At 37.6% G+C, this 12,192-nt stretch overlaps 1 protein-coding gene across 12 annotated transcripts in view; it reads left to right on the top strand.

Annotated features, from left to right (window-relative positions):
• MARK3 (microtubule affinity regulating kinase 3) overlaps positions 1-12,192 on the top strand; it is an 80,294-nt gene that overhangs the window by 24,602 nt on the left and 43,500 nt on the right. For all 12 annotated transcript variants that reach the window (XM_060754790.2, XM_060754807.2, XM_060754782.2 and 9 more), the window contains 3 exons: positions 3,102-3,155; positions 6,173-6,221; positions 11,731-11,796. In XM_060754790.2, coding sequence (XP_060610773.2) covers positions 3,102-3,155; positions 6,173-6,221; positions 11,731-11,796 — 169 coding nt within the window. The remainder of the gene's footprint in view (positions 1-3,101; positions 3,156-6,172; positions 6,222-11,730; positions 11,797-12,192) is intronic.

Raw genomic sequence — 12,192 nt, 5'->3', positions numbered from 1 at the left:
TTTATGGTTATTTATTTATCGTGTCAGGAGCAACCAGACAGTTGTATTACATTTTTAACAAAACAAACAGACAAAGCAGAAAGTTTGTAAGCTTTGTAGTTGATTAAATGTCCTTTGATCAGTAGCTGGCCACTTGGAGTGACTCTGGTGTTGCTGCAAGAAGGTCCTCCATTGTGCATGCAGCAGGTGGTCAGTGGTTTGCTCTTCTCCACACTCACATGTTGTGGATTCCACTATGTAGCCCCATTTCTTAAGGTTGGCTCTGCATATCGTGGTGCCAGAGCCAGTCTGTTCAGCGCCTTCCAAGTCACCCAGTTTTCTGTGTGCCCAGCGGGGAGTCTCATTTGGTATCAGCCATTGATTGAGGTTCTGGGTTTGAGCCTGCCACTTTTGGACTCTCACATGCTGAGGTGTTACAGCTTTTATGGTTGATATTGGAAGACCCCTTTTGCTTTTCCTTTACTACATGTGAAACAGTTTCTGCCTGAATTGTTGTGTTGGGTCTGTAATCTCTTTCAGTTGTCCTATTGTTGAACTGTATTTATCTTCTAGATCAGTGATTCCCACACTTTAATCCTCTAGGGGTTTTGGACTTCAATCCACAGAAGCCACAGCTGTCTTAACCAATGATCAGGGATTCTGGGAGTTCAAGTCCAGAACACTTGGAAGGCCAGGGTTTGGGAAACACTATTCTAAATTAAAGAAATAGTGGCAGCAACCTCTCCACAGATTGTCGTTCTTGCCTGCTTCTTTTAAAAGTGAATTATCTCCTAATTTTAGTGAACTGTTTGGAGAGGAAAACCGGTTATTACACATTGTTGTTACTCTTTCTGCCGTCGACTGGCAAAAATGTGGCATTGTTCATATTTTTAGTCTGTTACTGCTAAATAAATTGGCTTGCATCCAGTGCTAAATACAGTCAGACTTCCACTGTTTTCCAGAATTTCCACCCTCACAACCAGTCTAGAGGGCTCCAGATCTTTAGTGTAGTTATGTTATTGCAGTTTCACCCACTTTTGTATTTAAGGTGTTCTCTAATGTTTCCTCCCTGCGTCTCATTCCTGCTGAATCATAAAATACTTTAACATATAGACCAGCCATATTAAATTTGACCTTCACTGCTTCATTTTGTCACTATCCTTAGAATTTGATTCCTTTGACATTCTTGTATCCTTTACTGACCAATGTCAAATGTTGTTCAGCATGCGAAAGCATGACAAACAATGCAGGAGAAATGTAATAATTTTGCTAGAGTCTGGTGGTCCTGCAAAATGACATATCTTTTGAACTTTAAAATAAAGCTTTTTTGTGTTTTCTTCAATAGAGTAAAAAAAAAACTACCTAACCTGGAATCTTCTAGAAGATTTCAAAATGATTCTAAAAGGAGATAATGCTTCTGGAACATAGCCATACAGCCCGAAAAACTTACAGCAACCCATTTTCTAAAATGTTTATTTAAAGAATTAGAAACTGTCACTGCTAATTGACGACACTAAAAATGTATTATGCGAAAAAAAGAGTCTTACTGAAACAGTATATTGTAGACCCTGCTTATAAAAGTAATACTTAGTGTTTAATTTACACCCTTTTTTACACCTCACTGGTGAAAAGCTAGTATGATCCTTATTATTTTGCTGCACAGTTTGAAGTATATTTTTGTGTATGGTTCTGTATTTGGGGGTGGACAATTTTTGTGTTTGACTTTGAGCACCAGTTACATTGGAGTCCCCCTTATCCAACCTTCACTCATCCAACGTTCTGTATTATCTAATGCAGTCTGCCTTCCGCTTGGATCCACAGCTGTTTCAATACATTGCGATATTTTGGTGCTAAATTTGTAAATACAGTAATTACTACATAATGTTACTGTGTATTGAACTGCTTTTTCTGTCGGTTTGTTGTAAAACATGATGTTTTGGTGCTTAATTTGTAAGATAATAACGTAATTTGATGTTTAATAAGCGTTTCCTTATTAAATAAACCCTATGAGGAGATGCTTTGAACTGTGGTGTTGGAGGAGAGTTCTGAGAGTGCCTTGGACTGCCAGAAGATCCAACCAGTCCATACTTCAGGAAATGAAGCCTGACTGCTCATTGGAGGGAAGGATATTTGAGACAAAGTTGAAGCACTTTGGCCACATCATGAGGAGTCAGAAAAGCTTAGAGAAGACAATTATACTGGGGAAAATGGAAGGAAAAAGGAAGAGGGGCTGACTAAGAGCAAGATGGATGGCATCCTTGAAGTGACTGGCTTGACTCTGAAGGAGCTGGGAGAGGTGACGGCTGACAAGGGAGCTCTGGCGTGGGCTGGTCCATGAGGTCATGAAGAGTTGGAAACGACTGAACAACAACAAATGAGGAGCGGCTTAAAGAGCTGGGCATGTTTAGCTTGAAGAAGAGAAGGCTGAGAGGAGACATGATAGCCATGTATAAATATGTGAGAGGAAGTCATAAGGAGCAGGGTTTTCGGCTGCTCTGGAGACTAGGACCCAGAACAATGGCTTCACACTACAGGAAAGGAGGTTCCATCTGAACATTAGGAAGAACTTTCTGACTGTGAGAGCTGTTCAGCAGTAGAACTCTTTGCCTCCGGAGAGTAGTGGAGGCTCCTTCTTTGGAGGCTTTTAAATAGAGGCTGGATGACCATCTGTCAGGGGTGCTTTGAATGCAATTTTCCTGCTTCTTGGCAGGGGGTTGAACTGGATGGCCCATGAGGTCTCTTCCAACTCTATGATTCTATGATTCCTCCTTATTATCCAACATTTTTGCTTATCTAACATTTTGCCCTCCCATTTATGTTGGGTAAGTGAGTCTCTACTGTATATTGATATTGATCTGATAATAGCTTTTCACAATTTCAGTTGACTAAGCAGTAAGGCACATGGTGTGTTACAACCGTAGTTGATTTTGGTGATAAATTAATACTAAGTATATTTTTGTAATACATTCTAATTCTACAGATTGTATTTTCAGATTTCACATTGGTTTGTTGCTTTGTTTGTTGCAGTGTGCTTTCAGTATGTGATTCACAATAAAAAAAATGTCTCAGCATGTTAATATTGGCAAAACTCAATCTAACACTAATATTACTTCTTATTTCAGGTTGCAATCAAAATTATTGATAAAACTCAACTGAATCCAACTAGTCTACAGAAGGTAAGTTCACTTAAGATTAAAACAGGGAACATATTGACCAGCCTGGATCTCCATGGCCATTTTTGTGGTTCTACATGGATCTCTCTCCATTTACTTTTCAAACTTGATTTCCAGTTTCAAATAGACCTACACATTTGGAAAATTTCTTTTCAATGTCATGTGATGGTTTGTTAATTACTTCGCTTAAGGAGATGTTCAGATTTTAAAGTGTGTTAATTCAGTTCTTTTATCGCCTGGTCTCCTATCATTCTCCTGTCTGTTCTGTGTGGATTCATTTTAAATATTGCATGTGTCTTAGTTAAAGAACTTCACATCCAGAAGTGGTTTCAAGTTAATGCTGACTCTTCCATCCAGTGGATACATTGGGAAATTTTGGCTATTTCATCAAATTAATTCCCTTTTGAACTAGGAATTTATATAAAAGGGGCTTGGAAAATCACCTCTTCGCCACAACGTTGTATTCTAATACTTCCACACTGCTACATAAACTGCACAAGATCTCTGGTGCCCTTTGCTGTTTTATATTCTGTGTAGACTCTACAACAATGACAACTACAGTGATTAGCTTTCTCAGACTTGAAACTATACTGCAAATGACAGATTGAAGTTTGGAAACTCAGTTTAATGACTAAAAGGCAACAGTGATTGTGGAAGATTTCACCCTGATAAATATCTTCTGTAATCTCTATCCTTTCCTCTTAGATATGTAGTTAATGCAAATCACGATCCTTCCCTGGGAAAAAGCAGCTTTGAGAGTGTGGGGTTTCAGGAGAAAAAGGCAAAAGGATGTAGGAATCCATCCAGTCCACAGCTTCTGTGTTGGCAGTCACCTGCTGCCTTTCAACTATTCAGTGTTGCCAAACTAACAGCTCCAGGCTGTGAAACTATGCAGCATTTTGAGCAGTGATTATTGTAGTTGTTTGGATACTGACTTCTTATGTTTTTCTCTTCTGCTGTTCTGGCGAGTTAATGATAGTGTGCGAGTATAGCTGAGGACAGTAGTTGGTATAAAATAAAATTACTTGATTCCCTTTCCTCCTTTTGCATTAAGAACAGCTTTTAGAAAATAATCAAGAAAATGCTTGGGAATGCCAACCATCTGGAGTGTTGGGCCACTTGAAAAAGATGTAAGAGCCAAACACTGTTTTGAAGAGGATTAAAAACTACTGCACTTCCTTGGAATCAGAATTTGTATTCTTGGGATACTACCAGCGACTGAAACACACTCACACGCAATATATACAGGCTGTATTTTATTAGCATTCAAATACAAGTGTCTTTGGTTCTGATAGCAAAAACACACATCTCAGCTTTGTATATACATTGCAGTTAACCATCCATTTAATGTAGGAGGAAATCACCTAAAGCACAGTAAAGGAAAAGGCATATCAAATATATATGCCTGGTCATTTTAAAAGAGCACCAGGATTGTTTTGAATAAAAGAAATATGTGATACAGATGCCTTGAGAAACATTTCTTAGTTTCATAAAAGTTTTGTTTGCTTTTAAAGAGGGATTATATCTGCAAATATTGTGTAAGGATTTGTTGGGGCAGGGCTTACTTCCTGTTAGCATGCTATGGATTGTATTAAGTTGATTTCTTTCATGTCAGGTGTGACTTGAGAAACTGCAAGTCACTTCTGGTGTGAGAGAATTGGCCGTCTGCAAGGACGTTGCCCAGGGGAGGCCTGGATGTTTTACCATCCTGTGGGAGGCTTCTCTCATGTCCCCGCATGAGAGGCTGGAGCTGACAGATGGGAGTTCACCCTCTGCCTGGATTCAAACTGCTGGCCTTTCGGTCAGCAGTCCTGCCAGCACAAGGGTTTAACCCATTGCGCCATAGAAAAGGATATGGTTTTTAGCCGTAATTGTTCTTGGCCAAGCTCACTGCCTCCTTTTAAATCTGCTTCAGTGTGTCATCCATTCAGAGAAGATTTGGTGATTGTATTGTAGTGGAGAGGAGGGACTTACAGAAAATTGGTCCCCCATTCCACTGATGTATCTCTGTTACCTGTAAAATTAGTAGACTTGGATTTTATAATCATGTAATCAATAGAAAAATCTGTCCTTGTTTTTGTATAATAATTTAAAGTAGTAATTAATCTGTATTTTGGCATGGTGCAAGCTTAACTTGCAGAGTCGCACAAAGGACTTAGGTTTTATTAAATATATATAGACAGTGGGAATTCCTTGAATTAAATGGTCGACTTCTTTGATAAAAGAAAGGCAATTATCAATTAAAATATGAGACAGAGTTGTGCTCTCTCTCTATATATATACCCACATACATACATACATACATATACATACATACATACACACAGAGTGTTTTCCCCACTCTGCAACACCACCTAAATAATGTTGAAAGAGGGAATTGTGCAGTCTTTGTAGAGAATGAAAGCAAATGAATCATTGATGGGAGTTGTCTTCATTAGGCAGACATCTGGCGCTATATGCAAATGCTCATTTCCAACATGTGTCACATTGACATTTTCTGCAAACCCTGCCATTTTTCTGTTTTTGTGCCTCAGTTTTCACTACTGAAAATCTTAGCAGCAAGAAAAAATCCTACTTTCCTTCTCCATTACCTTTCTTGAATATTTGGGCAGGCTTGTTGGCAGGATCACAAAATCATTTTGTAACTTTTTTAGATAAACACTTGATTTTGACCCATTACTAGACAGTTTTCGGATAGCTATCAAAACTTAAAGCTATGGCTGGAATGTTCAGCCCTTGGCACTTGGAGCACTGAAGTATTTCTAGAATCCAGATTAAGAAGACCCATAAGCTGTTTGAATTTCTTTCTGAAATCTCTTTAGCTTCTTATAGTTTTGACTTCAGTGAGTGTCGTTTGCATGGTGTCAGGGGCTGAGGGAGGTTCTTTGCTCTAAACTCCCTTCTGATACAGCTTTAGTTTTCTAAGATTCTAAAAATGTGATTACAGTCTTTTAAAAGAAAATACAGTTGCTGGCCATGTTTGTTATTAATCACTATCACTATATTGTCTTTTGTTCTAGCTTTTCAGGGAAGTAAGGATAATGAAGATTTTAAATCATCCCAATATAGGTAAATCAACTCTTTATATATGTATTTATGTGTATTTTTTGTTTATGTACGTGCTTGTCAGTTCAAACATTATCTATAAAATCTATGTATAAGCTGAATTGAATGAAGTTACTTTGAGTAGTTTCATGAACTGCATTTTGTAGGGGGGGGGGGAATTCTCTAACGTAGTATTCAGACTACTCGTGTTGTTCCTGCCTGTCCTCAGCGTGTCACAAGCACTTGCTTGGTATAGAAACTCAGTCATGTGATTATCTGTATAGTAGCTTAACACTGTCCTCAATCACTGTCCCTCCCTCTGGTTTTGCTGCACTGCAGAATAACAGGCTCATCATAACAGTTCTCAGGATACCACAAGCTCCTGATAACTCAAGTAATTGAGGCGAGTTGATATTTGACAGGAAATGCGGCTGTTAATGAAGTCGGAAGCCAACCTGATGTATATGAATTCTTTATTACCCACAAAAACCAGTGTAAGAAATTCATTAGTGCTGTCTCAGAGAAATCTGCTGGACAGATAAACCTGAGATAATTTAAAATTACTGTTAATATGTTCATTTATAAATAATAATGATTTATTTGTAGCCCGCCCTATCTCCCCAGGGGGACTCAGGGCGGCTCACAACATAATAATGGCAAACATTAAATGCCAGTATAAAACCAAAAAGATATATAAAAAACACAATACATTATACAGTGAGTTTGAAACAAGCAAGATTAAAAATTATCCTTAAATAAACATCATTTAAACATTTAAAGCCAGTTAAATTAAGCACCAAATTGTGTCAAGCATGGATGTTCCTTACCATGACACCCTTCATTAGAACCTATTCGTTGCCCCTGCCGTCTCCACTCCATTAGCTCTTCTTTATTATTCCACCTGCCTTTCCTCATTGAGTGTGATTTGACTCTGGCCTCTACTGTCATGCCATCACTAGAGAGTTACTTATGGCATTGTCGTCACCATAAAACATTTATTATCGTGAAGACACATGATAATAAATATTTAATATTATATGCCTTCACTATGGAAAGTTTCAGATTTTCCTACAGGTAAACTATGTAGAAGAGGCTGACCAGCTTGAAAGTCCTCTTTTCCTTTCCTGAACAGAGTGGAAAGTTGGGGATAGTGAAAGATAATAGAGTGATACTCTGACTCCCAAAGATTCTCTGTTGCTTATAAAATAAATCCCATGACTACTAAATAAGGGCTTCAACTATTTCCTGACTCAACATTTCCTAATCTCCAGACTCAACTCAGGTTTCTCTTGACAGCTTTTGCATCATACTCACCACTCGCCTCCATCACACGTACTGTGAAGATTCAAGTCAACTAAAAATTATATCCAGTTTAAAAAGTTACAATTGATAATTTCATTTACAATGCTGGTTTAAGAAGGTATTAGTAATTCAGGATACTTGGTGCAAGAAGTATGCCTAACATACAGTATAAAAAAGAATGTACTGATAAAACAGTTTCATTCTTGAGGAAGTTAATGCTTTGTTGCACATTCGGAATTTAAAATTTAGGCATGTTCTTGCAAAAGCAAGTGGCCCCTAGTCCTTGTGGATAAGGGGACAGGATATAAATAAAGTTTATTGTTATTATTATAGCCACAAGGATTCCCAACGAAAATAGCTTGGATTCTATTAAACTGTTTCATTGGATAGACTTTGTAGGAGCTCTGACACCTATTCATTGGAGAGAACATTGAAGGAAAAAAGTTGTAACTCATCTTAACTAACAAGAAATTAATTGCTCTTTCAGACTGAAGTCTAATCAGCTGCGACCGCATTAAGAGTTTTAGAGTGTAGAAACATTTTGAAAATCTGGTTGTTGTTTTTTAATAGCTTTTATGATGCCAATCGTTTATTTCTTCGGAATGAAATTACAGCACAATTTGAACTTGCTTGGTTATTACATAGTAGTAGTAGTAGTAGTAACAACAACAACAATTTTATTTATAGACCGCCTTCTCTCCCTGAGGGGACTCAGAGCGGCTTATATACAAAAAAGGCAAACATTCAATACCATAGTCAACAAAAACAAACAAATCAAAAACATAATTTACTAAAAAATAGAAATAGCACACAGAAATCTTTAGTATAAAAGGCAAAAGATTTAAACGATCCAAAGAGAAACCAGAAATAATATGGAAATAATATAAAATAATAATGAGAAATACAAATATTTAAATAGACATAGTTACACTAAAAATACAGTGTCCCGGGGAGTTAAAATGACTAAGATGTATAAGAAAATGCTATTTATTTATCGTGTCAGGAGCAGACCAAAAAGTTGCATTGCATTTTTTAACAAACAGACAAACAAACAAAACATAGAGTTTGCACCAGAAGAAAATGCTAAAAACATATCAATAAATTCTAAAATGTACCATAGCAGCCTATAATATTCAAATAAATTTGCCACAGTCCTAGTGGGATTGACATAAGATGTGCTAGTCCTCCTTCTCTCCATACACTAAAGTGCATAAGTGCATTTTCAAAAGGTTTTTAAGGGAGAGGAGAGTAGGGGCCATTTTTATATCTTTCAGCGGGGACTTCCAGAGGTTGGGAGTGATCACAGAGAAGGCCTCCTCTCTCATCCCCACCAACCACACTTGAGATGGAGGTGGGACCGAGAGTAGGGCCTCCTCCGCTGACTGTCTACTTGAATAAAATGTTTATTAGATTTTAGGTTCAAAACAAAAACTGATGTGTATGTTCACTTGATCTTCACTTGATCTTTATTTGCCACAAACCCTCCTTTCAGTCACAATGACAGATTATAACACTGGCCAATATACATTTTGATGCCTTGAATGTTAGACCCATTTCTGGGTATATTTGACCTGCTGATTCCAAAAATAGCTCCAGTTTTCCCCCCATCAGCTCTTGAGATACAGAACATATATCATATACCAGTCTTCATCTGCTCATCTATAGAATATCATGATAACCATATCTAAGATAGTAGAGGTGATGCAGTCTATCTAATGCAATTTTCTGAATCAATACCACAAATAACACCAGAAATAGGCCTAAAAACCTTGTACCTATTGAGTCGTGTTCCCTGCCTTCTTTTGTTAATGTTGCTATTACTCTTAGAAATTCTAAGCGCTTCCACCAAAGGTTGTTATTCCGCCTCTCAGAAATCGAACTCTTGGTCATTCTAGCAAATGGCAGTGGCTACCTTGATAAAACAGAGTGGCTTAGTAATTGATAGTGTTTTTTGGTTACACATATTCTCCATAATTTCAGGTTAGAAGTCGAATCTTTTTCTTTATTAGTTTTTTCCTTTTAAGAATATATAGTTGACAGCTCAATTAATCCATTTTCTAACCTCGATATTAGTCTTCCTTTGAAACACGAGTAACAATTGCAAGTGTTGTTTTTAAAATGTAAAACAAGGCTTCTGTTGGAATAATGAGATCTTACTCTGTCTAGGCACAATCCAGAACACATCTTTGCATGAGATAGGAACACATACAAATCAGAGCTTAAAATAAAAATTCGTGTCCGTATGTTTGTTCATTAGTCTTTTCTGAGACTTTTCTTGGTAGACTTTAAAAGCTTTATTATTCGTGCAATACATATTGAAAACTGCAGTATTTATTTTATGTAGACTAGAGAGTATTAAACTCACATTGATAATCATATAACGGGTGGTTTCGCTTGGATGTTTCTGCATTCGTCTTTGCTCTTAGCAGAGAAGAGTTCTGTCAGTTTCCTAAAATATAATCAATTGATGCTTCCTGAAACCACTTAGCAGACCTGCTCCATTGATTTTGAGAGTGGTTTCAGTATTGCAACATTCGTCTACATCACCAAACATACCACAGATAGTTGCAGCTGCACCACAGAGAGCTCACTGTAGTTTTATTTCCAGTAAGGCTTCTAATACTTCTCTGGCATCATTCAGTCTGTGTTGTGAATGGCCACTGTAGTGACTCTTAAGGTTTGTGGTCCTTGTTGTTGATTGGGGAACAAATGCTTTTAGTGTAGTCAGTCCCCTCATTCGCTGGGTTTAGGAGCTATTGTTTTTAACCTGAGAGAACATCTCTTTAGGAATTTCTAGCTTTCCAGCACAACTCTGTCGTCAGCTTTCAAGGACCTAGAAATTCCAAAACAGATGTTCTCTTAGGAATTGGTAGGTCCTCCAGTGTGGTACTGTGGTTGGTTTCCAGCAGAGTCTATGGGATAGTGGTCATTCCTAGCAGCTTGAATGAAATACTTCAAGTAGTTTTGAGAAGTTAATCCCCCTCAGTCCTCTTGGAGCGGAGAAATCTTTTGCCATCATGGTAGTGGAGGCAACAAGAGATATTATAGAATTATGGAAACATAGAGTTGGAAGATACCTCATGGGCCATCCAGTCCAACCTCCTGCCAAGAAGCAGGAACATCGCATTCAAAGCATCCCGATAGATGGCCATCCAGCATCTGTTTAAAAACCTCCAAAGAAGGAGCCCCAACCACACTCCAGGGAAGAGAGTTCCACTTCTGAACAGCTCTCACACTTAGGTAGTTCTTCTTAATGTTCAGGTGGAATCTCCTTTCCTGTAGTTTGAAGCTGTTGTTCTTCATCCTAGTCTCTAGGGCAGCAGAAAACAAGCTTGCTCCCTATGAGTTCCCCTCACATATTTATACATGGCCTTCATCATGTCTCTTCTCAGCCTTCTCTTCTTCAGGCTAAACATGCCCAGCTCTTTAAGCCACTCCTCATAGGACTTGTTCTCCTGACCCTTGATCATTTTAGTTGCCCTCCTCGGGACACATTCCAGCTTGTAAATATCTCTCTTCAATTGTGGTGCCCAGAATTGGACACAGTGTGATTGCAGGTGTGATGTGACCAAGGCAGAATAGAGGGGTAGCATGACTTCCCTGGATCTAGACATTATACTCCTATTTATGCAGGCCAAAATCCCATTGGCTTAATCCTTCAAATGGAAGTTAATTTGCTATCAAATTTTAGAGCATCAAACTTTTTTAAAAAACAAGGAGGTATAAAGGAAGTATATACTTTGTTCTCCGAGTACATTGTCTTCTCTGGAGGTTATGATTTTGCTGGATAACAATTTGTTTCAAGGGAACATTGCTTTTTTTTATCAGCTGCTTTTCGGCATCAAAATATCTTGCTTGTAAAGCAAACATGCTCCCTATTGTTGCTGTAACAGAATTTAAAACACTAGGAAGGAGCACATGCATATTGTTCTCTCCTGAAATTGTCAATTCACTTGAGTTTATATAAGATGCCACCTTCCACATGCTTTGTGCTATTTTATGTGTATGTTCCCAGTAAGTGATTAACTTAAAGACACATGTCCTGTAAATGTTTACCCTGCCTCTGCTCAATATTCACTGTGATAGTGTGAAACATCAAATGAAAAATTTATGAATAAAAATATTACTTATAAAAAGGAAAAGATACATCAAGTGGGAAAACAAAGGCTGGTGACCAAATAATGTGTAACCTAATTGATACTGATCTCTTAAATAAGTTTTTTTCTTCCAGTTAAATTATTTGAAGTCATTGAAACAGAAAAAACACTCTACTTAATCATGGAATATGCAAGTGGAGGTGAGTACAACAAAGTTTTGAACAAAATGGAAACCTTTTTGTGAAGATTGAAGTAAATTTGTTATGAGTGTTGAATGCTTCTGAGTTGCACTCTTTCCAATTATAAATGTAAAGTTATTTACATTAGACCCCTGACTTTTATGGACATTAGAAATAGGACTCCCACAAAAGTGGAAAAACAACAAATAAAATACACTTTTTTACTACAGAGTTGCCCTGGAGGATCTAGAGATTTCTAGAGAGAACATTTTAATCAGATCTGCAAAAGTTAAACCCACAAATGTGGAGGGCCAACTGTAATTACTTCAGAAGTCAATAAGAACTTATCCATGTGCTTTTCAATAGTACATTAACCTTCTGCAACAAGCCTGTATATTAACATGCTGTTTATTAAAA

This window comes from Anolis sagrei, chromosome 1 (genome assembly GCF_037176765.1).
Source record: "Anolis sagrei isolate rAnoSag1 chromosome 1, rAnoSag1.mat, whole genome shotgun sequence".
NCBI lineage: Eukaryota > Metazoa > Chordata > Lepidosauria > Squamata > Dactyloidae > Anolis > Anolis sagrei.
Note: the sequence above shows the minus strand (reverse complement) of the source record. Positions and strands in the feature narration are given on the sequence as shown.